The 27,106-nt window shown below is 43.7% G+C and overlaps 2 protein-coding genes across 9 annotated transcripts in view; one reads left to right on the top strand and one right to left on the bottom strand.

Moving 5' to 3' along the window:
* The first annotated feature begins 4,934 nt into the window (after nt 1–4,934).
* Nucleotides 4,935–18,122, top strand: NAA40 (N-alpha-acetyltransferase 40, NatD catalytic subunit). Of its 4 annotated transcripts, XM_085894187.1 has the most exons (8): nt 5,911–6,129; nt 15,313–15,469; nt 15,587–15,661; nt 15,815–15,867; nt 16,791–16,886; nt 17,119–17,277; nt 17,382–17,543; nt 17,802–18,122. In XM_085894187.1, the coding sequence occupies exons 2-8, from the start codon at nt 15,386–15,388 to the stop codon at nt 17,893–17,895; spliced, it is 723 nt and encodes a 240-aa protein (XP_085750313.1). In that variant the 5' UTR covers nt 5,911–6,129; nt 15,313–15,385; the 3' UTR covers nt 17,896–18,122. The 4 variants fall into 4 exon arrangements, with proteins under 4 accessions (XP_085750312.1, XP_085750311.1, XP_085750313.1 ...); XM_085894185.1 differs by lacking the exons at nt 5,911–6,129; nt 15,313–15,469 and adding an exon at nt 4,949–5,509; XM_085894188.1 differs by lacking the exon at nt 15,313–15,469 and having other exon boundaries at nt 5,912–6,129.
* Nucleotides 18,123–18,795: 673 nt separating this feature from the next.
* LOC147019630 (sodium/potassium/calcium exchanger 3-like) overlaps nt 18,796–27,106 on the bottom strand; it is a 262,889-nt gene continuing 254,578 nt past the window's right edge. For 4 of the 5 annotated variants that reach the window (XM_085894183.1, XM_085894182.1, XM_085894181.1 and 1 more), the window contains exon 18: nt 18,796–24,063. In XM_085894183.1, coding sequence (XP_085750309.1) covers nt 23,914–24,063 — 150 coding nt within the window. In that variant the 3' untranslated portion in view covers nt 18,796–23,913. The remainder of the gene's footprint in view (nt 24,064–27,106) is intronic. The other variant, XR_015061467.1, reaches the window with a different exon arrangement.

The following is a 27,106-nucleotide window of genomic DNA, read 5'->3' on the forward strand; positions in this document are numbered from 1 at the left end:
TCGCTTCCACTCGACTATTGAAATGATTTCATAATAATGCTTGGTTATCCTTGGACCCACTCTGGCTCGCAGCTCGTCGAACATCGCTGGGGGCATTCGCAGGAAGTTGATGAAGGATGCATGGTCCTCGTTCCGGAGTTCCACCATGAGCTGGTCATATATGCCGTAATGGCATCGCCTCCCGATCCATGGTCTGACCCAGTTCCTTCTCCTCCATTCACGTCTTCTTCTCCCGGCTCTATTGGCACGCAACTGGTGCAGTGTCAACTCGATGAGGTCATGTTGATGTTCGAGGACAGGTAGGTATTGTCCTCTTAGCCTTGCCGTATCCTCCATCTCTCGGAATGACATGGACATGTACTCACCACGAAGTCTAAAAAAAAAGACGGGTTCCTCCTGCGAAGCCCCTTTTTATATACCAATTCCCCTAATCGCTGCCAATACGCCATTATACGGTAGCTGTAAGTTAGAAACGCGTTCATTAAGGTCTGTTGTCGTCCTGAAGACGTCAAATACGTCTACGCCTTTTTCAAGTAACGTGTTTCGAAGTGTGAACAACGTTCGTGTAGCGTGCTTACAAAACGTTACTCATAGGTTAGAAATAAGTTTCTGGTACGCTAAACATTACCTCAACGTGTTTCGACTTATGAGTAACTTACAAGTAACGTGTGTCGACGTGTGTCAACAATCGCAGAACGTGTGAGTCATACGCCGGCATACGTCGTAAAATTTCAAGCATGCAAAAATTTGAGGACAACCCAAAAGTACAACGTTTAAAGCCAGCGTACTACGACTTATGGCAGTGTTTTTCAGCGTGGTCTTAACGTATACAAAACGTACCCATTACGTATTCGACGTGTGCCGGCGTTTTAGACAAATTTTTCAGAAATCGGCATACGCTGGCTAAATCGTCAAGGTGTGACAGTAGCTTAACAGCAAAAACCCTTTCGTGACAGCAAAAACCCACCAAACTCTGCTCTCAGAGAGTGCTCGGGGATTTATCGACCTCCCTCAACGGGGAGGGGCCCTTGGTCAAACACACCTCACTGTCTGCCTTTGATTGGACAGGGTCCTCCGGCCCACCCTTCCGGGGCAGGGCCTTGGCCCCTGCCGGGAAACCCCAGCCACTCTCCCACGCGGGTTCATACTTGATGAGTAACAGTATCAACGCTGCTACGGCCCCTGCCGGGAAACCCCCAGCCACTCTTCCACGTGGGTTCATACTTGTTGAGCACAGTATCAATGTTGCAAAGGTCGTTGTGAAAGTCACAACGTTTGTGGGAGCCGAGAAACCGGAACCGCAATATTTTGCCTTGGCAAGTCAGGGTGTGAGAAGGCAGCTGGTTGGTGGTGGATCGTGATGGGCAGAGGGGTCATGCAGATGGGATGGTTGTTAGATGGCTTGTTAGTTGTAACAACCAAACTAAAAGAAATCGCAACGCATGCCTTTGATTCTCCCACAAGACAAAAGGAAGGGGATCTAACTACACACATACTTAACGACATAACTGACTTTTGGGACATCTGTATGTTGAATTCAAATGGTTTCCAGATCCGTAACAATACTTTTATTTTATTTTCAAGTCTTCATTTTATTTTTTTGCCCCTGAGTGTATGATGGCCAAGTCTTTTGTTTAAGTAAGACTGAAGAAGAATACATGTTATGGTTAAATCTGCTCTTATGTTAATTATTTTAAAAAGGGGTGTTTTAATTAAACCAAATCCCCAATTTTCACTCTTGCACTTCCTTGGAGTTTTTTTTAGTATGCATGCTATGTTTCAGGCTGATGGGTTTTATAGTTTTGATGTTATGGAGGACACACACACACACACACACACACACACACACACACACACACACACACACACACACACACACACACACACACACCGATAAATCAGCTCCTTACCAGGCTATACTCACACTCACCAGAAGGGAGCACTATTTACCCACAAGGTGTGTGACAAAGATCAGCAAACAGGATTCACCGGTTAACTTTCTTAACAAATGGCACAAGTCATAATAAAATGATTAGCTTCACATTGGAAACGTTTTCATGGCATTCAGATATGAGGATAGGAAAGATTAATTTCGTCTTACACAGTATGTAATTAGTACCAGATAGTTCATAGAATTACCTGAAAAGGACCTTCGGAAGCGATGTGGCCCATCAAAGTCAGAGTTGTTTCTAACCATTTACGGTTGTTTGTCTGTACTCTTTTTAAATATGGAGCGTCAAGTCAAGCAGCTCGAACCATCTTTAGCTCGTTGACGACGAAGTCGACATGACCTGTTAAAGCCATAACAATGTCCTTCCATCAGGTTGTTGGTCCTTTAACATTATTATTATTATTTGTGTTTTTTTCCTACTCCAAGGTGGTTCAACGGATCGTTTCGGAACTTGGTATTATAATTCATGACGATATGCAAAAACGAATGGAGCCCTTTAAAAAATGTCCATCCATTTGGTGAGATAATTAGCCAATTAACTCAAAATGAAAGCTTGTATGTCCATCACATATCGTGAGATTCTGTCATCGATGGTTCGTTGTCGTTTAATTTAAACCTTGAAATTTCACCGAATGATTAAATTTTAAAACTCCTAATGTCATTGGCACCCTCTTACTTTGATGTGTGGATAGGGGACAGTCTTTTCAATCCTTTTTTTATTCGTTTTAAGACCCTTTTGACGCTTTACACCCTTTAAATCCCTGAAGAAGTCATAGATAGATAGACCCTTTGGATCTTTCGACACCAACTACAATCTGAATGTACCTTCAACACTTTCGACTCCGTAAACCCATTAGACTGCTTAGACCCCTTAACCAATTCGACCTTTTAAGACCATTTAGACATTTACATCCTTTCGACCCCTTACGAGGCTTTTTGACCTGCAAGACCCGAACCACTTTTGGAACGTAACCTTTAGACCTCTTACACCTGTACACCCTTTTGACCTTCAGACTGTTTATTCTCTTTGGACCACTTTACACCTTTTTTTTTAAAGACCATTTTGACACTTTCTACACTTTAGATCCTTACACATTTTAGATCGTTTAGACCCTAACGACGAATGGAGTTTACCCTTTAGACCCATTACATCTCAGACCCGTTCACCCTGTAAACCCCGCTAGACCATTTAGTCCTCTCAAGACCCCATAAATACTTTAGACCTCTTCGACCCTTTAAAATATACATCTATTTAGGTGTCTAAAGGGATGAAAGGTCCTTTCCGTTGGCAAAAACTAATGGAACTTTTTCATCGATTCAGGACTCGCTCATCCGACATACCGTGACCTGCAAAAGTATTCAACCCCCCCACTCCAAAGTTTTCACATTTTGATGCCAGCTGAACTACAACAGTGTTTGATTTGATATCTTCACTTGCTAATAAAAAAAAGTTCGTAAGGAAAAATTGTTTCTACATAATTCATCTCCATTGTGCCCTTCCAGGTAGGGGGTGAATACTTTTGCAGGCCATTGTAGGTTTTACTGTATGAATAGCATCGTGTTGTTATCAGACCTTTCAGCCCCCATGGGTTCACCATTTTCCTTCGACTCAAATGGAAAACAAGTGGTGCCAGGCACAACAAATCCTGCCCATTTAAGGCATAAAGTTATTGTGGGGATCAAATTTAAATTTGATACATCCTTAACCTGAATGTTGATTATAAGGAATATTTCAGTCTTAGTTTGAAGTCAATTAAACCATTTTTGACGAAGTTATGACCGTAAAATGATTTTGACCTTTCAAGGCCACGTAAGGTCAAAGGTTATGGTGTCAAATGAAAGCCAATAAAGGACTTGATATATGTCTTCCATAGTAAATACACATATTCCTAACCTTTTTTGATTCATAATGGAAAATTTGTAATTTTGACCGATGACCATGACCCCCAAAACTTCGGACCCTACCGATCTTCACAAATATGCATTTTCACTCTAGATATGGGTAGGATTATAAGTGACAAATAGAATAAGGTTCGCTATAAGTTTAGTTTGAAGTAAATCAGATCATTTTTGACGAAGTTATGAGCGAAAAACGATTTTGATCTTTTCATGACCTTGACCTTGACCTTTGATCCAATTGGACCCAAAAGTTAATGGGGTCGTCCAAGGTTCATTGCCCACCTGTGGATTAAATTTGATAGTGTTTGCTAAAGCCGTTTTGCCGTAAAGTTGCAAACAGACAGACAGACAAACAAACAAACCGGATGATTACAATATCCCGCTCCCTCCTTTAGGGGGGGGGGGGATAATAAACTATATCACCGAATGCACCCGGACTACGGCACCCCCCCTAAAAAAAAAACTACGACCACCCTCCATTGGGAGACGAGCCTCCCACTTGGGACTATTCATGACCTCCACCACCGAAGATGCACGAAGGTCGTTTTCAGAATGACCCATTTGTTTGTTAATTGGAATGAAAAAAAGTTTTTTTTGACAAGTACGTTGATCGCTTCCGTTTGTCTGTCCACTCACCTTTAATCGCCCGCGGGTCACAAATTTTAAACCGATCCTCATGAAACTTCACCAAATGATAAAGTTGGTGGTCCAACAGAGTTCTATTTACTTTTTGAGGTCAAAAGGTCAACTTTTTCAAATTTCTGATATTGTCAATTTTCATCCGATGGACATGAAATTTGAACATGATTTGCATATCAGGTCAATGAATTCAACCACCAATTAAGCATTTTTTTTTTTCGGTAAAAAGGTCAACATCGGCCTCATTTCTAAAATTGAGACGTAGGACTAAAAAACGATATACATCATGATATCTCATAAAGTTGTGGACGAATTATAACAAAACTAGTTGGACGAGTTGGTTAGGGGACGAGGACAAGCCGATTCGATTTTAGTTCGGATCCAGTCCAACGGTGGGAAACAAAACGTGAACTGTTCGGCCTGGTGGAGGTGTGCGCTCTCCCGAATCCCACTCCGTTTCGCCAAGTCGTCACCCGATCAGCGATTTCTTTCATTTCTCTGTTTGTGAGTGGAATACATCAAACGGTTTCGGATGTCGTGGGACAAAACTTGGTGGACATGTTGGGTGTGAGACACAAGGACAGAATGATTCGGTTTTGGTGAAGATCTGAATCCAGATCCGACCGAGCAGCGGATGTATTCGCTTTATAACCGAGCGTCGTGTCCCAGTTCCGTGTGTTACGATTCGCCCGGGGTTCGAACCACCGACCTTCCACACTCAGAGCGGAAACTCCAGCCATGAACACCCCCGAGTGTGCTTTGAGGTTGGTGGTGGGGACAGAGACCATTTCAACTTGCACTGACCATCACATCACCCATGATCCCCATCGAAACTGCAGCATCAATTTCACCCGATGGGAAGATCGACACAGGTACCTTCACTTCCGTTGCCACGCCGACGACGACAGAGTTCCACAATGCACGGGACGGTTGGCTCACCGCGCCTGCGTAACGGTTGCCAACCTATGGTGGTTGTCCGTGCTCTCTCCGTTTGAATGCTCAGCCTCAAGGAAGGAAACGGCAAGTACCATTTCTTTTCGACTCGGTCGGGATTTGAACCACAGACGTCGCAAATTCTCAGCCTGCAGGTTAAATGAAGGAGATTTACGGTTCGAATGTAAATTGAAATAAATTTAGGTTTTTTTTTTATTTTTATTTTTGCTTCGTTCCACAATCAAAGCTGAAACATCGTTTATCTTTTTCGTTTTCATCTTCGTTTGAGTTTTCGTTTTTGTCCGTCAAAAAATGTACAAACGTAAAAAAAATAATAATAATAATTTAGGCGGTGTATGACCTCCGATGCACGTTTAGTTCGTGTCGTTTTTTCGCACGGAATTTTTTTTTTAAGTTTTATTCATTTGAAAAGTAAATAAGTCGAATATTATCGTGAAAATGTCCGTGTTTCGTTTAACAATACTTATAATTGGTAAAATTAAAGTGTGTCGGGTCGGGAAGATGGACCGCGTCGTCACGTCCTCGTGAAGTGTTCGTGCGTGTGGTGAGACTGCTGTGGTAAATCGAGTTTCATGAGGAGAACGATAAACGTGACGTTTGTTTAAGTTTTTTTAATGTAAATGAAGAAGTTATTTAATTCGACGAGACGAGCACAAGGCCCGATCCGTCCTGCTCCTGCGATGAGGGTGAGGGTCAAGTTGAACGTTGAAAACGTTGATGTTAAAATACTTGAGATAATTTTCACGTCGGTTTCAGGTGGGAGCGTGAGCTCCGATCTCCAATTGTGTGTGGTTTCCATCCTCGGGGTCTGGTCCACTTGGGGCACGCCAACCTCCTGGGGTTCTCTCGGTGGAGGGCGGTGTATGTGTAACGTGAGATGGATCGCTTTCACGAGTCCATGCGATGTTCCCTTTTGCTTTTTTGGCGGGAGCGAGGCTCATGGAAGAGTGAGATCGACCTGAGAGTGGGACTAACGTCAAGGGAATGAATGAACATGGAAAAAAAAATATTGGAGAACACTGGCACTAGCAAGTCACGTGGTTGGGTTTCGGAAAGGTTATTGGGGGTAATAAAGATCATGGGGTCAGGATTGGGGATGATACGAGGTGCCGGTGCACTGCTTGCTCATCGTACTGGAGGGAAGAGTGAGACAGAATGGCTGCTGGAAGGTGGTTCCGTATATGGGAGAAGTGAGGAGTAAACAAGTTGTATGTAGCCGGATGGGGGTTGGTGCAGGCTTAACCGGGCGGGGGTTAGTGCAGGCTTAACCGGGCGGGGGTTAGTGCAGGCTTAACCGGGCGGGGGTTAGTGCAGGCTTAACCGGGCGGGGGTTGGTGCGGGCTAAACGGGGGGGGGGTTAGTGCAGGCTGAACCGGGTGGGGGTTAGTGCAGGCTGAACCGGGCGGGGGTTAGTGCAGGCTTAACCGGACGGGGGTTAGTGCAGGCTTAACCGGACGGGGGTCCGTGCAGGCTTAACCGGGTGGGGGTCCGTGCAGGCTTAACCGGGCGGGGGTCCGTGCAGGCTTAACCGGGCGGGGGTCCGTGCAGGCTTAACCGGGCGGGGGTCAGTGCAGGCTTAACCGGACGGGGGTCAGTGCAGGCTTAACCGGACGGGGGTCAGTGCAGGCTTAACCGGACGGGGGTCGGTGCAGGCTTAACCGGACGGGGGTCGGTGCAGGCTTAACCGGACGGGGGTCGGTGCAGGCTTAACCGGACGGGGGTCAGTGCAGGCTTAACCGGACGGGGGTCAGTGCAGGCTTAACCGGACGGGGGTCAGTGCAGGCTTAACCGGACGGGGGTCAGTGCAGGCTTAACCGGACGGGGGTCAGTGCAGGCTTAACCGGACGGGGGTCAGTGCAGGCTTAACCGGACGGGGGTCAGTGCAGGCTTAACCGGACGGGGGTCAGTGCAGGCTTAACCGGACGGGGGTCAGTGCAGGCTTAACCGGACGGGGGTCAGTGCAGGCTTAACCGGACGGGGGTCAGTGCAGGCTTAACCGGACGGGGGTCGGTGCAGGCTTAACCGGACGGGGGTCGGTGCAGGCTTAACCGGACGGGGGTCGGTGCAGGCTTAACCGGACGGGGGTCGGTGCAGGCTTAACCGGACGTGGGTCGGTGCAGGCTTAACCGGACGTGGGTCGGTGCAGGCTTAACCGGGCGGGGGTCGGTGCAGCCTTAACCGGGCGGGGGTCGGTGCAGCCTTAACCGGGCGGGGGTTTGTGCAGGCTTAACCGGGCGGGGATTGGTGCAGGCTTAACCGGAAAGGGGTAAGTGCAAGTTGAAATAGTCAAATTTCGAATATTCCAATGATGATAAAGGACACAGTGACCGACTTGGTAACATTGACTGGTAAGTTGTACATTGTATTCCACAGCATCTACTATTGAGTATATCTTAAACCATCATTATCATCATCATCCCGCGGTCACCTCCTCAAATTATACACCACCGGAACCACTGCCGCCGCTTTCAACACAACCTGTCTTTCCAGCGCTGCCGTTTTGAGTTCAGTCATATTGCACCCTGACCACTCTCAGATATAATTATCAATCCAACACATCTTTGGTTGACCTACCAAACAACTTGATCCCTCTGGAAAACTATCTACAACACCTGCTGCCAGTCCACTGTATCGAATCACGTGGCCCAGCCATACTGTCTTGCATTCCATCATTGCTACTGCTGAGGCACCCATTGGTCACCAATCATCTCCATTAAACTCTCGTTTGTAACACAGTCATCCTACTTGATGTTGAGTATGTGTCGCCAGATGGTTTGGCTGAAGCCGTCGAGTCGCCTGATACCGGTTGCTTTCAATGACAAGGTGGTGGCACCACACAGTACTCTTGACATGATTTGCACCTGAGCCAGCTGTGCCTTTGTTTTAGACCGATGCGGCTGGAATGCTGGTATGTACTCTGCCGAAGGGTGGATTTGCCCGTACCTATCCGTATTCGCACCTCCTGGCTGTCATCTCGAGTGTGGTTGATAGACATTCCCAGGTACTTGAAAGATGTGATGCGGGCTATTGGTATCAAGCGGTATGTGATGGTGTTGTCATCCATTGTTGGCTGGACAACCATGTATTCCATCTTGCCAGGATGGATGACGAGCCCATACCCATCTGATATGTCACCCAGGACAGCGAGCACCACTTCTGCATCAGCTCTGCATAGCGCCATCATCAAGAGGTCATCGGCATTTCTGATCTCCTCTATGGAGATACAACTTGCGTTGGGTGACCTGAGGTGTGATGTGTGTTCATACCACTCCCGCATGAGACATTCCGTGTAGAGGCTGAAGTGTATAGGGGACAATGGACAACCTTATCGTACTGGTGTCTCAAACTCGTCTGTCATCCGGCATTTCCAACGGAGCTGACCTTTTGAGTTGATGTGGAGATCCTTAAGTAGTCACATCACATCCTCTTCTATACCAAAATCCCAGTTTCGTAAATAGTAGTGCATGGTTGACAGAGTCAAATGCTTCGTTATAGTCAGCAAAGACCAGGTGGAGAGGGCGTTTGCCTCCGTGGTAAGCTTCGGCCACACCTTTCAGAAGGTATATCCCATCTGTTGTGCCCTTACCACGTGCAAAGCCACATTGGTTGTCTTTTACTTCAATACTGGCAGTTCTTTCCAGTCTGTATTGACACACATTGAGAATGATCTTACCTGCATGGCTGATTAGTGCAAGCGTTCTGTAATTGGTGCACAGACCTCTGTCGTTCTTTTTGTGCTAAGCAATTTGCACTGATGGTCATCGACAGTGGCCATTTTCCGGTGTTCCAGATATTACGCACTGCCTTGTGGAGGGCTTTACATACTTTGGGGTCCTGTGCCGCAGCTTTAAGAGCTTCCGATGTGACTGTGATATAACCAAGGTTGAATGTAAAACGTATATTCATGCTCCATTCATGTTTTTCCTTTTGCATATCTATGTTTTGCCTCAAGCATATTTATGTTCCACCCATGTGTCATGACATCTCCGCTGCAAGTGGGGAGACTGCCGCAGTCCTGTCTGGCGGGATGTGTGGTTCTGTCTGGAAAAGGCAAGGTTTTTACCATCACATTTGGAGTGTTTTAAAATCAAGAAAAAGTGATTTAAACCTCGAAATGTTGGTAAGCTGCCTGGAACATTCTTTATTCAAAGAATCTGGACATGTATTTTCTGGCTTTTTTGGTCAAATGGCTTTCCTGGTTTCTTCTGGTGTGGATGGATTTTGTTCAACCTCAGTTGTGTGCTGGGGTGGACGTGACCGGTTGGACTCGAATCGCTTCTCAGCATATTGATGCAAACGTTGTATTTCTTCTTTGACTGATACCAATCGATACCAAGCCATTTGCATCATTGATGTTTACCATAGAGATACAGGGTTTCTGAAGAAGAGCATCAGCAGTTTTGAACAGAGTTCTGGAGTCATGATCCCGGTATGCTTGATTCATTGTGTTAATATTTTCCACCAACCATTCAGCAAGATCCTTCTGACATGTGTGTTTGACCTCATTCCTCAGACCTGTGAATTCTGGAGTGCCTTCAGCCTGCCTCTTCCACTCAATTTGTTGAAGTGTTGCTGCAGACAAATAGGGCTGTTTCCTTTGAGACGTTTGCGTGCCACAGGTCTCAAGAGTTATATAGTGTATGGAACGTGCGATAACTTCAAGAGAGTCACCTTGTGCAACACGGGAAATAACCAGCCAACAAAAGTTATCATATTGTTACAGAAATGGCCCTTTATTGGACAACTAAATATAGGATTAGCTCAGATACCCATAAAATGCATGTTTAGCTAGGTTGTGTAGTAAAATGGACGTTACATGTGTGTCGGGAGGTGTAGGATGCATGTTTTATTGTTCGTACAGCGGTGGTGTGCTAATGGCTCCCTCTTCTTCCTCCCCTCTCTGGAAGATAGGCCCCGCCCAGTTGGCTGAGAGGGTGTGGCCAAAAAAGAGGAAGTGAAACTAAGGGGAGGAGTTTGTCGGCTTTGCTGATAGGTGTGCTCGTGTGTCGAAGCGAGAAAATGAAAGAGAAACTGGAGAGAAAGAGTGCAGAGTTTGGAAAACAGTCAGGTTTTCGAGGCGTGCTCGGGGTGGCTTTGAAGCGAGCGAACGAAGGCTTCGTAAAAAGGTTCAGTTTTGGGCAAACAGGCGCTCTCATGGCATGTTCGTGTTTGGAAGCGAGCGAACGAAAGAGAAACTGGGAGAGAAAGAGTGCAGTCTGGGGCGAACAGTCGCTCTCGAGGCGTGCTCGTGTTTCGAAGCGAGCGAGCGAACGAAAGAGAGGCGGCCTGCACGTCGAGTCGGCGATCGACTCTTATGAGGAGGTGATTCTCCCGTGAGAGGGACGGCAGCCGACTTTGAGAGGCGAGCGTGGAAAAGGAAAGAAAAGGTGATTCTACAGAGAAAGAAACTGAGGACGGAGTTGAGAAGTTGGGCTTCGAGGCGGGAAGGCAAGAGAGGAAACTAAGGAGCCTCTGACGGTCCCTGCTCACACCAACGGCTCGGCACGTTTGCCGATCTGCTTGCCGGAGCCCAGCACCTCGATTTGGGCCTTGTCTGGTGAACAGGCCAGGCCTGGATTTGTATGCTGGACCTTGAGAGGGATCAGCTGAGGCCTATCGTCGACCTTACGTGGGGTCAGAGCGCGCGGAGACCGCGTGCGGTGTGGAAAAGAAAGAGTATGGCGCTGCCATCTTGCCACGCGGCGCGTTCGAGCTGGGGGCTCGAATCCGTGGACATCCGCTTGTTACGAGCGACATTCGTGCTTTTTAACACTTTCCTCTCGTCCATGAAACATCACAAAGTACTCTGTCTTGTCTTGCATGCATGTTGTCTGTCTGTCTGTCTTTGTCTACACGTTGTTTAAGGCATATCTCGGTAGGGACCCCCCTCGAAACCTGTAGTCCGTAGTTCCCGAGTTAAGAACGGGTTAAAGATTGTTAATAAAAACATTGTCATTAATTAAATGGTTTGCTTGTGTCGTGTTCCCCGATGTTCCCCAATAAATCTGGTCGGTTCGTATGAAGTTGCCGCTATGGATTAATTCTTGTCGCATCGAGGAACGATCCGTTCGATTGGCACATAAAACCAAAATGGTTACAGACTGGCAGAAAACGCTCTGCATCTGACACAACCAGTCTGTAACCGGGGTTCTATTTCCCCAACTGGTAAGGTAAAAGGATGACGTTGGTATCGCGATTGAAGACTCGTGACCCGAGGCCTGTGCTGAGCCGGCCGGCGTTATAAACCCCGGAGACTGCGGTGGTGAGGGTGGCGCCTAGAGTCGGGCGAGAATCCCGCCACCCCGGATCCGCAACAATATGTTCATTCAGACTTTAGGGCTTCAATATTTGGACGGTTACATCACAGTCCATGTACAGCAGCAGGATGCAGTCCATGTACAATGAATAATGAATATTTATTATCTACAGAGATAAAAGTGATACCTTTTGTTACAAGAGAAAAATATTTCGTTTACTAAAAGGCACCGTGTGTGCAGTCGTCAGGCCGTGCAAGAGTGAGTGCATCTGTTCAAGAGCAAATCTTCTTATGTTCTAATCTGGCTGTGCAAGAGTGAATATGTCCTTTGGAGACCAACTTTGAAATGTGGTTTGTCCAAGAAATATCATGGCTCATGGTGAGACCAAGGAGTTTGCTTGACTGAACTTGAACTTCCTCAAGCGGATTGTGAAGTAAATTGTGGGGGGCGGGGGGGGGGTTGGGTGTCTCTCTGCTGCCAGAGGGATGAGAAATATCACGGGAGAGAGTGAAGTCGTCAGAAAAGAGATGGACAGGATTTCCCAGAGAGTCAGAGAGATCATTTATGAAGATCAGGAATAGGAATGGGCCCAGAACACTGCCTTGGGACACTCCAACCTTGACTGGAAGAGGAGATTAAAGGGTTCTGTTGAGAGCCACACTGGCTATGAGAGTAGAGTATGTCAGTAATCCATGTGTGCAGTTGGTGTTGGATGCCGTTTGCAGACAGTTTGGAGAGTCGGGCAGGATGCCAGACTGTATCAAAATCATGAGATATGTCCAGAGAGATGGCCCTGATCTCATGTCTGACATTGAGGGCCTCTGTCCATTGTTGGGTGAGTAGAAACAGCATGTCTCAGGTGTAGTGACCTTGTCTGAAGCCAAATTGGTGATCTGAGATGAGGTTGTTTGAGAAAAGGAAATATTTCATATCAACTGTGATGATGGATTCCATGACCTTGTGATAATTGAAAGTAAACTGAAAGGTCTACAGTAAAGGAGATCAATTTTTACACCTTTTTTATAATGCAGTGATGGCAGACTTACAAGTCGATGGAAGATTACCAAGGGTAAATGCCAGGGTGAAAAGGGCAGAGAGAGAGAGAGAGGAAGTGCAAGAGCAGCAGAGAAGGTTTTTAGGACACCTGAGCTGATGCCATCTTGTCCAGTAGCAGAGTCAAAGTCAAAGGTTGAAAACGTTCTCCTCCTTCTCAGGTGCAAAACAGAGTCCAGAAGCAGTTGCCCCGACGGGGAAGGATAGGTACCGAAAGTGAGGGGTTGTGGACATGTATGTGAGGCTTATGCTCTGCAGTATCTCCTGATTGTTACCTCCACCACCGAAGGTGGATGGAAGTTGTTTTCAAATGTTTGTTTGTCTGTTTGGCTGTTAGCAGGATATCCCAAAAAGTTCCGGACAGATGCCCATATAAACTTGGTGGACAGGTTGGGTGTGTAACATAGCTGAATTTATTAGATTTTGGTGAACATCCAAATCTTGATACAAGAATTTTAAAGTGATCCTTCACCATGAGAGATGGGGTTACAAATGATACGTAGCATGATGCACGACATGGCCAAAAGTATGTGGCCATCTGCTCGTCCAACATCTCATACTAAAATCATGGGCAGTACTATTGAGTTGATCCTGCCTTTGCTGCGGTAACAGCCTCCACTCTTCTGGGAAGGCTTTCCATGAGATGTTGGAACATCGCTGCGGGGATTTGCTTCCATTCAGCCACAAGAGCATGAGTGAGGTCAGGTACTGATGTTGGTTTATTAGGTCTGGCTCGCAGTCGGCGTTCCAATTCATCCCAAAGGTGTTCGATGGGGTTGAGGTCATGGCTCTGTGCAGGCCAGTCAAGGTCTTCCACACTGATCTTGACAAACCATTTCTATATGGACCTCGCTTTGTGCATGGGGTCATTGTCATGCTGAAACAGGAAAGGGCCTTCCCCAAACTGTTGCCACAAAGTTGGAAGCACAGAATCGTCTAGACTCTAGAATATCATTGTATGCTGTAGCATTAAGATTTCCCTTCAATGGAACTAACGGGCCAAGCCTTAACCATGAAAAACAGCCCCAGATCAGTATTTCTCTTCCACCAAACTTTACAGTTGACACTATGCATTCGGACAGGTAGCATTCTCTTAGCATCCGCAAAACCCAGATTCGTCCGTCAGACTGCCAGGTGGTGAAGCGTGATTCACCACTTCAGAGAACGTGTTTCCAGTACTCGAGAATCCAATGGTGGTGAGCTTTCCACCACTCCAGCCGACGCTTGGCATTGCACATGGTGATCTTAGGCTTGTGCGTGGCTGCTCGGCCATGGAAACCCAATTCATGAAGCTCTCGACGAACAGTGCTTGCGCTGACGTTGCTTCCAGAGTCAGTTTGGAACTCGGTAGTGAGTGTTGCAACCGACGATGGACAATTTTCCACGCTACATGCTTCAACTCTCGGCGGTACCTTTCTGTGAACTTATGTGGCTTACCACTTTGTGGCTGAGCTGTTGTTTCTCCTAGACATTTCCACTTCACAATAACATCACTTACAGTTGACTGGGGTGGCTCGATCAGGGTAGAAATTTGATTCACTGACTTGTTGGAAAAGTGACATCCTATGACGTTGCCACGTTAAAAGTCACTGAGCTCTTCAGTACGGCCCATTCTCCTGCTAATGTTTGTCTAAGGAAGATTGCATGGCTGTGTGCTTGACTTTATACACCCATCAGCAATATGTGTGGCTGGAATAACTGAATCCACTAATTAGAATGGGTGTCCACATAGTTTTGGCCATGTGGTGTATATCAAAAAGTTATGGATGGATTGTGACAAAACTTTATGGACGAGTTGCTTAGGTGACGAGAACAAGTTGATTGGATTTTGGTTTAGGTCCAGATGCATATCCGGCCTATCGGGATACAAAACATAAACTGTTCATTCTAGCGGAGGTAAGTGCTCGACCGAGTGCCGTCCTTTGTTCTTTGTTTTGTTCTTCCCTGCAAATCTTGCTTTTTTTAAAAGTTGTAACAATAAAAATAATGCTTATTATTATTTTTAATTGTTTTTATATGTGTGTTAATTTTATTCTTTGCTAGAATGATGGAGATGCTTCACATAATTAATTTGAGCCAGCCACAGGTGTTGTTGCTGTTTTGAGGACTTTGTCTTTGTGATTCAATAGCACAGTGCCTGAGCATCTTTTGCAATTAAAGCTTAACAACTCGAAGTTACAATATTACTTCAATTAGTCAACAGAGTGGGGCTCAAAATGTCCCTGCAAGAGAGCTTGGGCAATGGAAATCTGGAAATATCCATTCCTGAGAAATTCCATTGGGTCCTCCCTCTCGAACCTATAGCCAGTGGGCACCAACTATTACACGTGCAAAGTCAACACCCAGATTTGGAAAGATTATATAAAAAAATTGAGGCTGACACTGAAATTGATAGGTTTGAGATTAATGGAAGATACAACTACTACTACAATTTTTCCCATGCTCCACTATTGGGGTTAGCAGTTTCATGAACTGACTGAACCTGGCATTGACCTGAAAGTGGCAAAAAATTTAATTTGTTCATTGTTCTGGTGATAACTCGCCTACTCTTCCCATTAGATACCGTGGGAACATTTAACATCCAACATCAGCCAGTGCTGGCAGGCAGGTCCACCTGTCCAACATCCTCCCGATGGACGGTGCACACATTGATGCCTCACCCTGGACGCGAAACACCAGGGTGACGGTTTATAGCTGGGCCGAGATTCAAACCCAGGCAAGACGGCTCAAAGGAGATTTCGCATACCGCCCGGCAATATCCTGTCTGCTCCATTGAACAATGAAGAGTATGTTTGTAATATCTAATGTGTGATTCTTGAATCGTTTCATGTAGAAGTCATCCAAACGGGCACAACAGACGAGGCAATCGCAATCCACAGCATTCAGGAAGGTTCGAGCAGCAAATAAGGTAGGAAAGCTTGAAATCACTGAAATGTTGTCTTTTCTTTTTCTTTCCTTTCTCTGCTTTCATTGTTTCATATATTTGTTTGTATTGCTTGCTCTTGACAATCTTCTAAGACAATTCAACCCCCCCCCCCTCCACTCTTTATTTCTTTCCCAGTTGGAAGATCCACTGAAGAACTACCCTGAGTTTAAGAACTTTAATAAAGACGGGTCGGTTTGGGAGAAATCGATGAAGGGGCTGGGATATATATATATATATATATATATCTTCGTCATAATAAATGCTCGAAGGAGGACATTTTAAGTGTGAACAGTGCAGTTTTACGGAACAGCACGTCGTCATCATTTTGCACAAAGGAAGATGATCTATATGATCTGCACTTCCTTTTAAAACACACATATTGAGCCATGTTGGAAGAGCCCAGCATCGACCTTTTTCATTTCACCGTAATAAAAACAAGATGGATTGTAACTCGTGAAGTCTGTAAACATGCATTCACAAATGCTGGTATTGTAGAATGGAAAACTAGTTTGTGGGAAGGTTGGTGTTTGCCTGCGCCGGCAGATGGGTAGAACGATGGATTGAATCGAGAGATCATCGAGTGAGGCAAACCGCCATTGGAAAGTGACAAGCTTTGTGTAGCGAGTGTGTTTTTTCGAGCCCCTTCGTGTTGACGGATACCTACTTCACCTTTGCAGTTTGCTTTGAAAAGCTTCAGAGGGCAAAGCAATCCTTCCAGGATTTATCACTTTGGCATCCTCCATCACCCATGAAGTTAATCAACCTCATTGGTTGATTAGGAGGCGATGACGTAATTTCATGACTTGGTTGGGGCAGCACCAGAGGCTTGAAAGTTAGAACGAGTGGCTGCAGACATCTTGTGAAGAGGAAAACAATTTTGTGTCGCATTGATCTTCGCAATGTGATGGAGGTGAACTTGGGGAAAAAAAAATTCTTATCAAACCAATCTATTTTCACTCTTCCATGAGCGTAACAAAACTATAACATCCTGTATCCTGGATAATAGAAATACTAAAAATAATTTTAACAAAAGGGATTATATTGTCCCATCTTGTGTTAATAATAATAATAATAGTTAATTTGTCTTTTCTTTTCTCTTTTCTGCCAAAAGTTTTATTGCAAGAGTGGAATGCTTACAAACTTGCAGTCTTTCTTCCATCACCTTGGACTGGGCGTTTGGTTTGACGAAGACCAACATGCAGGCAATGTAATATGTCAGCACTACCGACGGAGCTGTCTTGTAGTCTGTATGACCCGTCTGCCTTGTTACCACCATCTGTGCCCCCATTCCTAGTGTAAATTAAGAGGAGTATGGCTTGTGAGTAGTGTAGTTATTAGGGATGAAAAGTGGTATCAAGTGTGTGAAGCATTCTGCTTTGGCATTGCTTACTGGATTTGCCCCCCCCCTCTCCCCCTTTCCCAACCCCCATCACCCCCAGGTATGAGAAAAGTGAATGGGGGTGGTCTGACCAGGCCAAACAGGATGAATTGCAGCATGCTGATGCCTGGTACCTGATTGTGTGGGACTCTGATGGACAACCTGTTGCATTTTCCAACTTCCGCTTTGACCTTGACTACAGGAAGCCTGTTCTGTACTGGTATTTGCTCGGATGTCTCAAAATTAATCGACTTTGTTTTGCACTGTCTGGATTTGCTTGTCCTACCATTGCATTTCACCGTTTGCCACCTTTGTTTTGCGCAGCTACGAGATCCAGCTGGAGGAGAAAGTGCAAAGGAATGGCCTTGGTACATTCCTGATGCATTCTTTGCACGCGATTGCTAGCAGCGCACACATGAATAAGGTCGTGCTCACTGTATTCAAGCACAATGCTGGTGCACAGAAGTTTTTCAGGCAAACTCTGCAGTGAGTTAAATGACTTCCACGCAATACACCACCTGGCAGAGAAGTGTTGCATGTAATCGTGATGCTTCGTGTTCATGGTATTTGGCAGTCATCTTTGCACAAATTCCGAAGGCAATGAGCAAACTCGTATGGCACATGGGATGTAATCCTCGGTTACTGCATCATAAGCCAGGGTTTCGAATGGAAACGCAAAAGGCCTCTGTTGTGAGTTAAACAATCTATTTTACCACTATATCCATAACCAGTTTGTGTTTTCAGGTACAAAGTGGATGAGACTTCACCTGGCGAAAACGGCGAAAACGGTGATTCTGCGGACGGCTGTTGCTATGATATTCTGAGCCGGCACACGTGAAGCCGAGAGCAAATGAGCTTGGAATTGCCACAATAGCAGCAGGATTTGAAGGATGACGACAATTGCTGTACCTAGTTGGGCATTTTGCTTTGTGAGATTTGAAGATTTCCTTTTCTGTCGTTTTGATCGAGGTTGCCTGAAAGACTCAGATTGATTGATGGTCACTGACACTTTGAGCTTTTGTATTTATTTTTCTCAAGGATGTAAATAAATCTTTCCTTGAATGATGTTTTGCACTGTGTAAACTTTGCCTTATCCTCAGATCAAACTTTCTTTATTCCCATTTCATTTTCATCTGCTGACAAGAGCCAGAGGTTGGATTCCAAACTGGTGATCCTCAGCAAAGCTTCTTTGAATAAGTTGATTTTTTTTACTGTCGATTAAATCTGCAAATATGAAACTTAGTACTCTCTTGGAAACAGGGTAATTCATCAACATTTGTGCCATCCGTCGGATGGACGTTAACCTGGGCGTCCCACCTGCTGGCATTCGTTGGTGGACGTTAAAGATGATATGGTATCCTTTGCGATGGATGAGAGGGCGAGCTATCGCCAGCACCATGAGCAAGTTACAAATTCCTGCTACAACTGACAGGAGGCATTTTATCAGCTGCATACATAGGAAATGAATGAATAAACCGTCTTGGAAAGTCGTGGAACTAAATTATTTAACTGACATCATAGCAAGTAAGGGCAAATCCTTTGTACTTGATGATTTGATAATCTGCAGGGAGGGAGCAATTTGCCAGCTATGCACATTCTGTCATTTTTGTGGTGAAAATCCAAACTTTGTGGCTTGTTCTTTAATGGCCACTAAAACATTGCCCAAAGAAATGCTCCCCACATCGTCCTCGTGGAACAATGTTGCACACGTCTGTGCACTTCTGTCAAACGACTCGAGTTTTTAATACACAAGTTTATTGCAAAATATTGGATTGTCATGTGAACATCCAAGAACAGTATTGATATTCAATTTCATTTTTGTTTCGTGCATGTCATAATCTCCATGGAAACCACGATGGCAACACACACGTTTTGTGTTATTGCACGCAGTTTTACACGTCGCTATTCGTCGTTCACAGTCGTTGATGTGTTTGTAATAAAAATTTTCAATCGACTTTCTTCTTGACATGTATGGAATCCAATTCATATTCCAAGTAGAGACCTCTGCATTTTATGGAACATTTTGGTAAATCCATAATATCAATTTGATTTTAAAGATATGTACTAATCACTGCCATTCTCAACAAACGGCATTGTTCTTTCAAACCACTCGATGATGACAGATATATATATATATATATATATATATATATATATATATATATATATATATATATATATATATATATATATATATATATATATATATATGTATTCAATCATTTCTTCTTTATCCATCCATTTACATTCATTATATTTCATGTGCCTTTTACTACTTGTTAAAAAACCACATTCAAAGAGGGCTGGGGAAAAATTGTAACAAATCAAATTTGATTTCCCATGCTCGTAGAACTGCCCTTAATTACTTGAAGATTTCATGGTTATCATCCTAATAATTTTTGACCAGTATCACTGTATTACAAATATTCATTTGCACATACATTGATTCAGAAAGGTTAGAATAAATCATTTCAGATCAACCAAAATAATGGCTGAATTTGGTGCATTCAAAACCTAGAACATTTTTGTGATTCAATAAAACATTTTTATAACTACAGTGCGTCTCGATAAAATGTATGCAGACTTTATATATTGAAAACTATATATATATATATATATATATATATATATATATATATATATATATATATATATATATATATATATATCATATATATATATATATATTTGTGAAATAGTTGGTTACTTCATTTAGTTCACTTGTACCCGTCTCTATGCTATTTAATTTTTTTTTCTTTGAAATATTCACATCTGCTTACATTTTATTGAGACTTCTTATGTGATTCAGTTTAAAAAAAACATACATTTTTCTCTGTAATTTGTTTTATTACCCCCTCCTACTCGCAATTCCAAATATTCTGGGTTTTAAAACAATTTAATATTTGTCTCATAAGATGTGAGAACAAATCCAGTATTTATCAATTCCACCCTCATTGGTCAAATACCTCAAGTTGCAGTAATGAGGTTTTAATAAGATTAAATAGATTCATTATTTCTATCATTGCACTTTTGGAAGATGTTTTTAAGTTTGTTAAAAAAGATAGTCTATTTATGGCTTGGCAGTTAAGAAGAATTCACACCATGAAATAGAACATTCTTACTCTGGTTTTAAAGTGTTGGCTTGGTAATTTCTCATTATGTTGGGAAATGAAATGGAAAGGGCAGAGAATAACCACGTAATTCATTAAAAAGGACCAGAACTTCAATTTGGTTCATCTCGGGGCTCGTGTCGTATGCCACAGAAGTTGCCATGATTGAAATTGCTGACCATCTTCTAGGTCGGCTGTCAACCATGATTTGAAGAAAATACTTTTCTGGCTAATAATAACTGCAAGTGACTGGTTACACAGGGTGGAATGCCACCGGCTTAAATAAGTAGGAAGTCAGTGGAGAAAGCTTAAATGTTGCTTTGGAAATCCGTGGTACTGCGATTGCATGACAGACAGAAACACAAAACGTACAAGTCAAGAAGTGCGAAGTACAAGCCATTTCGATTCGGTGAACACAGAGTTCTAATTGTAACGAAAGCTGACGTCGTGACTTGTGGCCTGCTTTGAACGACACCGTTTAATGTTTTTCTGGTTTATCACCGTCAAACCAAACGAGTGCACAAAGCCTTTGCCTAATGCTTCAATACAGTAAGTTATAGACAAGTTTTGTTTAAGTTAAACTACTCAACCCCACAACCACACAATAAATAGCACAAATGTGTAAATAATAAAAATTGGCGCAACATGTGCTCATCCGTTTCATCTCTTGACAAGTATTTGTATATAGCAGTCTAAAAAACTATCTGTATTTTCTGATTGTCAACATTTACAAGTCTTAATTTCATTTCTGTTTTGTTTTTGTCATTATGAACAAAGATGGAAAGAAAAATTCAACTGTTGCTTCCATATGCTTATTTACAATGCTCTCACACCTCGTTATTTCACGTTAATGTGAAGCTTGTTTCGTAAATAGGAATAATAACATTCTTTCTCACCACAAATGCCCACGATATGGATAAGGTTATAAATTAATTTTAAATATAATGCTCATTTGCGACATTAGTTTTATACAATAATAAATTGTTTTAAATACCCTGTTTCTCTTTGTTTAGGGGGAACACCCCCCACCCGCAACCTCCAAGGAACAACCCCCGCCCGCCCGCAACCTCCAAGGAACAACCCATGCCCACCCGCAACCTCCAAGAAACAACCCCTGCCCGCCCTCCCGCAATCTCCAAGGAACAAACTCCGCCCACCCACCTGCAACCTCCAAGAAACAACTGCCACCCCCAACCTCAAGGAACACCCGCCCTCCTGCCTGCAACCTCAAGGAACACCCGCCCTCCTGCCTGCAACCTCCAAGGAACAACCCCCACCTGCAACCTCCAAGGAACGACCCCCACCCGCAACCTCTAAGGAACGACCTGCAAGGAAACGCTACATTCTGTAATCGTGACACTGCAAGATGTGAGTTGAGTTGATAAAAAATCTGGTAAAAGCTTCACTTTAAAGTGTCACCAGCTACTCATGCTCAATACATATGTTGTACTCGTCGATTTATGAGTACAGTTAAATCTGAACACTTTCATCTGTATCGAATGAAATGTCTTAATTTTTCTCTTTAAACTGACTTGAATGAACTCTGCTATTTCATCAGAATTGGACTACTGTGTTGTTTCCATTAATCTCCATTGCCAGATTTGGCATCATCAACAACTCCTGCCTGTTTAACTCATCTATGGTAAAGGTGTTTCGTGGTAATCATTAGGAGTCTGAAAAACATTCTCAGCATGTAAATACAGAGCCCTCTTAAAAAAAAACTTGAAAGAATCTGAAAATTTCCACACCATTGGCAGATCTCAGTGGGAATTAAGGTGAGAGTGAAATGATGTTCCACCACTGAAGATGGATAGAGGTTATGTTTCACCCCTGTCTATCTTTCTGTTTGTCTGTATGTGAGCACAATATCTCAAAAAGTTTTATGGAGGGATTCGGACGAGATTTGATGGACAGGCTGGGTGTGTTACAAGGACAAATTGATTAAATGTTGGTGATGATGTGAATCGATCAAAAATACTAGAATTTTCAAAGTGATTCTTCAACATTGCGTGACTGGGGCAAAAAACGATGCATAGCACGATATCTCAAAATTATGGACGAATTCGGACAAAACTTGATGGACAGGTTGGATGTGTGATGAGAACAAGCCGATTCGATTTTGGTTCACGTCCGGATGTAGATCCGTCCTATTGGTGGGATACAAAACGTAAACTGTCCAACCTGACGGAGGTACGTGTTCTTCAGAATGCTGTTCTCGTTTGTTCTTGTGATATAATGCATCAACATATATAATATCTTATCAAAAGTCTTGAATGACTCTCATTTCCAATGTTGTGATAATTTCCCATTGAAAGTCATTCCCAAGAATATGATAAAGATTGTGCAAACGATGGAAGAGAAACACCTTAATGCTCAGTTTCAGAGTGTCATCTCCCAGATTAAGTAGTTTAACGGGTTTCCAACAAGATAATCAGCTGTCGGAGTGGGTGCCGTCGAAGAGCACGGCATCCACCCTCAATATCAGCTGTCGGGAATTGGAGGATTCTAGGAAATATCAAGTTTGACTATCGATCTGCCGGACAGTTGGAAATTGCCTCAAACATGAAGGGAAATCTGCAATGAATTTGGTAGGTGGAAAGGACGTGATTCGTCTCATCAAAAATCCAGGACGTGATGGGAGCGTTTGAAGTCAATGGGATGTCAGGCGAGCTTCTCCAATTAAGCGAGCGTGGCGGTCTAAGGGATACTGATAGAAAAGGAGCTCCGCACAAACATTCCATCAGTATAGTGAGCGCGGGAAATCACATGATGCAATTGAAAGGTGTTCTGAGACCACAAAATGTGGTTGGAAGGTGGGGAGAGATGTTCGTTTGTTTTTTGATAGATCAACTACTACTGGAACAGACCCCCAAAATAAGAATAATATTGGGAGAGGAAGTGTGCAAGAATGCCTGATGTTGGCTTAATGGTTTGGGTGGTGAGTTTGGGATCTTAAGATCCTGAGTTCAATTCCCACTCGGCTGTTGAATTAATACCAGGTGGGGTTGACTCAGCCTGTCATCCTTCCGAGGTCGGTAAAATGAGTGCCACCTTGCTGGTATCCTGTGGTGAAGTGGTGACCTGTCCAGGATTGTGCCCAATAGCCAAGGAGACTGCTTAGGCAGCACCAACGCTCTGCACAGAGTATGGTCCCAATAGATGGGTGGATGGGAACTGCGCAAGAAACTGATGAAGAAGGTCACATCCAACCAATGAGAAATGGGTAGCAGGTGATCTGAGTAAAGGTCAAGGCTATAATTGGGGCACAGCAACCTCCTACAGTTATTTAATAGTTATACATCCAACCAATAAAATCCTGTCCCATGACTTTTGGTAGGATAATGTAATTTGCAAAATTATTGAAGACTTTTGTGTTCCCCTCATTCCATATCTTAAATGCTTCTCAACATTACCATGAAATCCTTAAGTTCTGCCTTGAACCCCTTGATCATCAAAGATAGATCAGCTTTTTGAGACTCTTCTCGGATCCTTGCTTACAGCTGAATGTGGTTTCTATGGTTTCTGAGTTCAAACAGCTACCCATATAAAGTGCTTAACATGCCTTATTCATATCATAGCAGGTGCAGTCCATAATCATGTCAATATTGAGGCAAGACTGATTATAAAAATTAAATAGACGGGCCAAAATTCACATGATGGTAACTCTGCATTGTACTCGTCGTCCGGAATTCATTTCTCAATTGATTGTGCTTTTGTGAAACCTTGATATCCACGGCCTCTTTGTCTCAGTCAATCCTGCAAGTTGGCAAATTCACAAAAGTGAAAACGTTGAACTCGATAAGGATGGAGAAGCAGAGGAAGATGACATAAAGGATCAGTGTAGCCAGACCAAGCTTGCGATCGAGCTTCAAGCCGTTCAGGTATATTCCCAGAATCTGAGGAAGAAGACAATGACATTGTCCATTCTTGGTTATCATATGTTGCTGGTTATCCAACTTTCCTTTAAAATGTCACAAAAACCTAAACATTTAATTGCATACTACGTTGGGTAAACATTGCAGATAAACATGATAATCAGCAACAACAATTCAAATCAAAACAGTCTTTCAAATAAAAAACAAAAAGTCAAGAGAACAATGGGCACCACCACCCCTAGATTCTGTCTTTTGAACCTGAAAAGGTGGAGAAGGTTCTTTCAACCCTCGACTTTGACTGCTACTGGACAAGATGGCATCAGCTCACGTGTCCTAAAAACCTGTTCCACTGATCTTGTACTTCCTCTCTCTGCCCTTTTCATCCTGTAATTTGGCCTCGGTCATCTTCCATGGTCTTGTAAATCTGACATCACTGCATCACATTAAAAGGTGTAAAAGTTGATCCCCTTAACTACAGACCTATGAGCTTACTTCCAATCATTAGCAAAAGTCATGGAATCCATCATCACAGTTAATATGAAATCTTTCCTTTTCTCAAACAACTTCATCTCAGATCATCAATTTAGTTTTAGACCACTGACCAGGTCACTCCACCTTCGACATGCTGCTTCAACTCACCCAACAATGGATGGAGGCCCTCATTGTCAGACATGAGATCAAGGCCGTCTCTCTGGACATATCTCGTGCTTTTGATACAGTCTCCAAACTCTCTGCCTATGGGCATTGGGCATCCAAGGTCAACTCCACATATGGCTAATTGACTTCCTCTACTCTTGTGGCCAACTGGTGGCACTCAACGGGATCCTTTAATCTGCTCTCCCTGTCAAGGCTGGACCCAAGGCAGTGTTCTGGGCCCATTCCTATTCATGATCTTCATCGATGATCTATGAATATCTGGAAAATCCCCTTTTTTATCTATTTTCTGATAACTCTTCCCTCTGCCCTGACCTTCAGACAGGCAGAATGCAGCCTCTTCCCTCTCTTTAGACCTTGATAAAATCACAAGATGGTAAAACACTTGGAATAGGTTTTTCAATCCTGACAAATCTCACTCTTTCTCTCCGAAAGGACCATCTGGCAAGCCACCCAAATCTACTTTCTTAACAACCCACTTGAGGAAATTCATTTATTCAATCTCCTCGTTTTCACTATCAACCATGATATTTCTTGGGCAAGACACATTTCAAAGTTGGCCTCCACAGCCAGTTGCCGACTGGGCATCCTCCATATAAAGTCCTCCGTTGGCACACCTGAACTCCTATCCACCTACAAAACCTTCATACACAGCTTGATGAAGTGCTGGCTCCCCTGCCTCACATCTTGCTTAGCTTGACGCCATGGAAACCAAGGTCTTCAAGATTATTGAAATCTCCCGTGATGAAGCCGAGTCTCTGGATCTATCACTGCACCATCGCAGACAAGTTGGTGGTCTCTCTGTCTTCTACCACTTCCTTTCTGCTCTTGCACCCTTTGCTATTTCCATGCTTTGCCCCCCCCCACCCCCCAAGTTTATGCAGGGCACATACGGTGTTGGTTCTTCTTCAATCTTCAACCACTGTCTGGTTAAACTACCTAAATACAGGATCACTATCCACCTCTATTCATTCGTTCCTCTTTTGTCCCACTTGTGGAACAAACATTCTCTTCAATCCCATTCTTCTCTCCAAGTCTTCAAGTCAGTTGTTCACCACCATCTCAGATCGTCCCCAATCCAAAACCATGATCTTTTCTACCCTTGTTAATTCCCCCATCCCCTGCCCTCCAACCCAATCCCTCCTCCTTCCAAATTTCCAGTTTTCCTTCTGTATCCATCTTGTCCACACCCATTGTTTGTCCAATTCCTTCTGTCTTGGCCTTCGGCTCTGCTATTGTTGTTCCCTTCCCCCCCCCCTCAAATGTTCCTTTTGTCCTGTTGTGTCCTGATCCGTTCAATGTACTAATACGAGCTCTTCCATGAGCCTCGACTGTGCATCAATAAAAAAACAAAAAGGATGGAATTTGCCAGCACCTGGGCCTACAGAAACACAATGGGTTGGATTTAGATTTTAAACCAAATTTATGCACGACTGATTTACCAGTGGATTCTCCTCTGCCTCAGTATGTCTGTTTGAAGGAAAGGAAAGTCAGAGTGGGGGACACGGCAATCTGAATATTGTAACATTACCAACACCCGATAGAATTGCAGGAAAATGATAAAGATTGTTCCGCAGGCCGCGCAAATGAAATGAGAGACATCGAATCCCGTGGATTTTACACCAGTCTTGGCAAAATTGCTCCTCCAGGAGCCTCAACTTTGTAAATATCTTTTTTTCAAAATCATCTCTTCAGGCCGGCTTAATCAAGAATACTTGCATTTCACAAAAGGTAAGCGTTTTAGGCAGCCCTTGGCACAGGATGAAACCGAGATTTGTTTATCCGTGCGGCCTGGTAATCCCGAAACTGCTTTTTTCTCCCACAAGGGCCATGGTTTTGGAAGATGTCCTTTCACTGAGATAGTCTTTGTTTTTTCACAAACAAAAGGCAGCGAATTGCTCTGGAAGAACCAATGCGAGGCAATGTTGGAAAGAAAATTGATCTCACAATCGAACCATCTACCAATCACTCGCAATTATTCCAATTTTAAGAAATTGTACAAACTTTCCAAAGGTTTACAGATTAGACCAATTCCTAAAATTTGGTGTTTTTGTCGACACGTGCAAAGTATCATTTTTAAAGTTCGACACCGGATTACTAAAAATCGATTTTCTTCACGCATAGTATGGCCATTTGGAAAACCAATTTATAAGTTAAATGAATTCCCTTATAAGGAAACTCAGTACAGAAGGAGGCTATCAGGCCCATCAAGCCTGCACAATGGTTGCCAACCTATGGTTGTTTGTCAGTGTTCTTTCCTTTTCAAGTGCTGAGAATCAAGTATGGAAACATCATGAAACAAAGTCTTTGGGTAAGACAAGGCTGGAGATCGATTTTGTTTTTGTATACATGGTCAAAGCTCTTGGAAGAGTTGCAACAGAATGGGAAGGAACAATTAGGTAGAAAGGGG

Source organism: Eptatretus burgeri, chromosome 9, assembly GCF_056783735.1.
Source record: "Eptatretus burgeri isolate ZD-2024b chromosome 9, Ebu_testis_v1, whole genome shotgun sequence".
Lineage (NCBI taxonomy): Eukaryota > Metazoa > Chordata > Myxini > Myxiniformes > Myxinidae > Eptatretus > Eptatretus burgeri.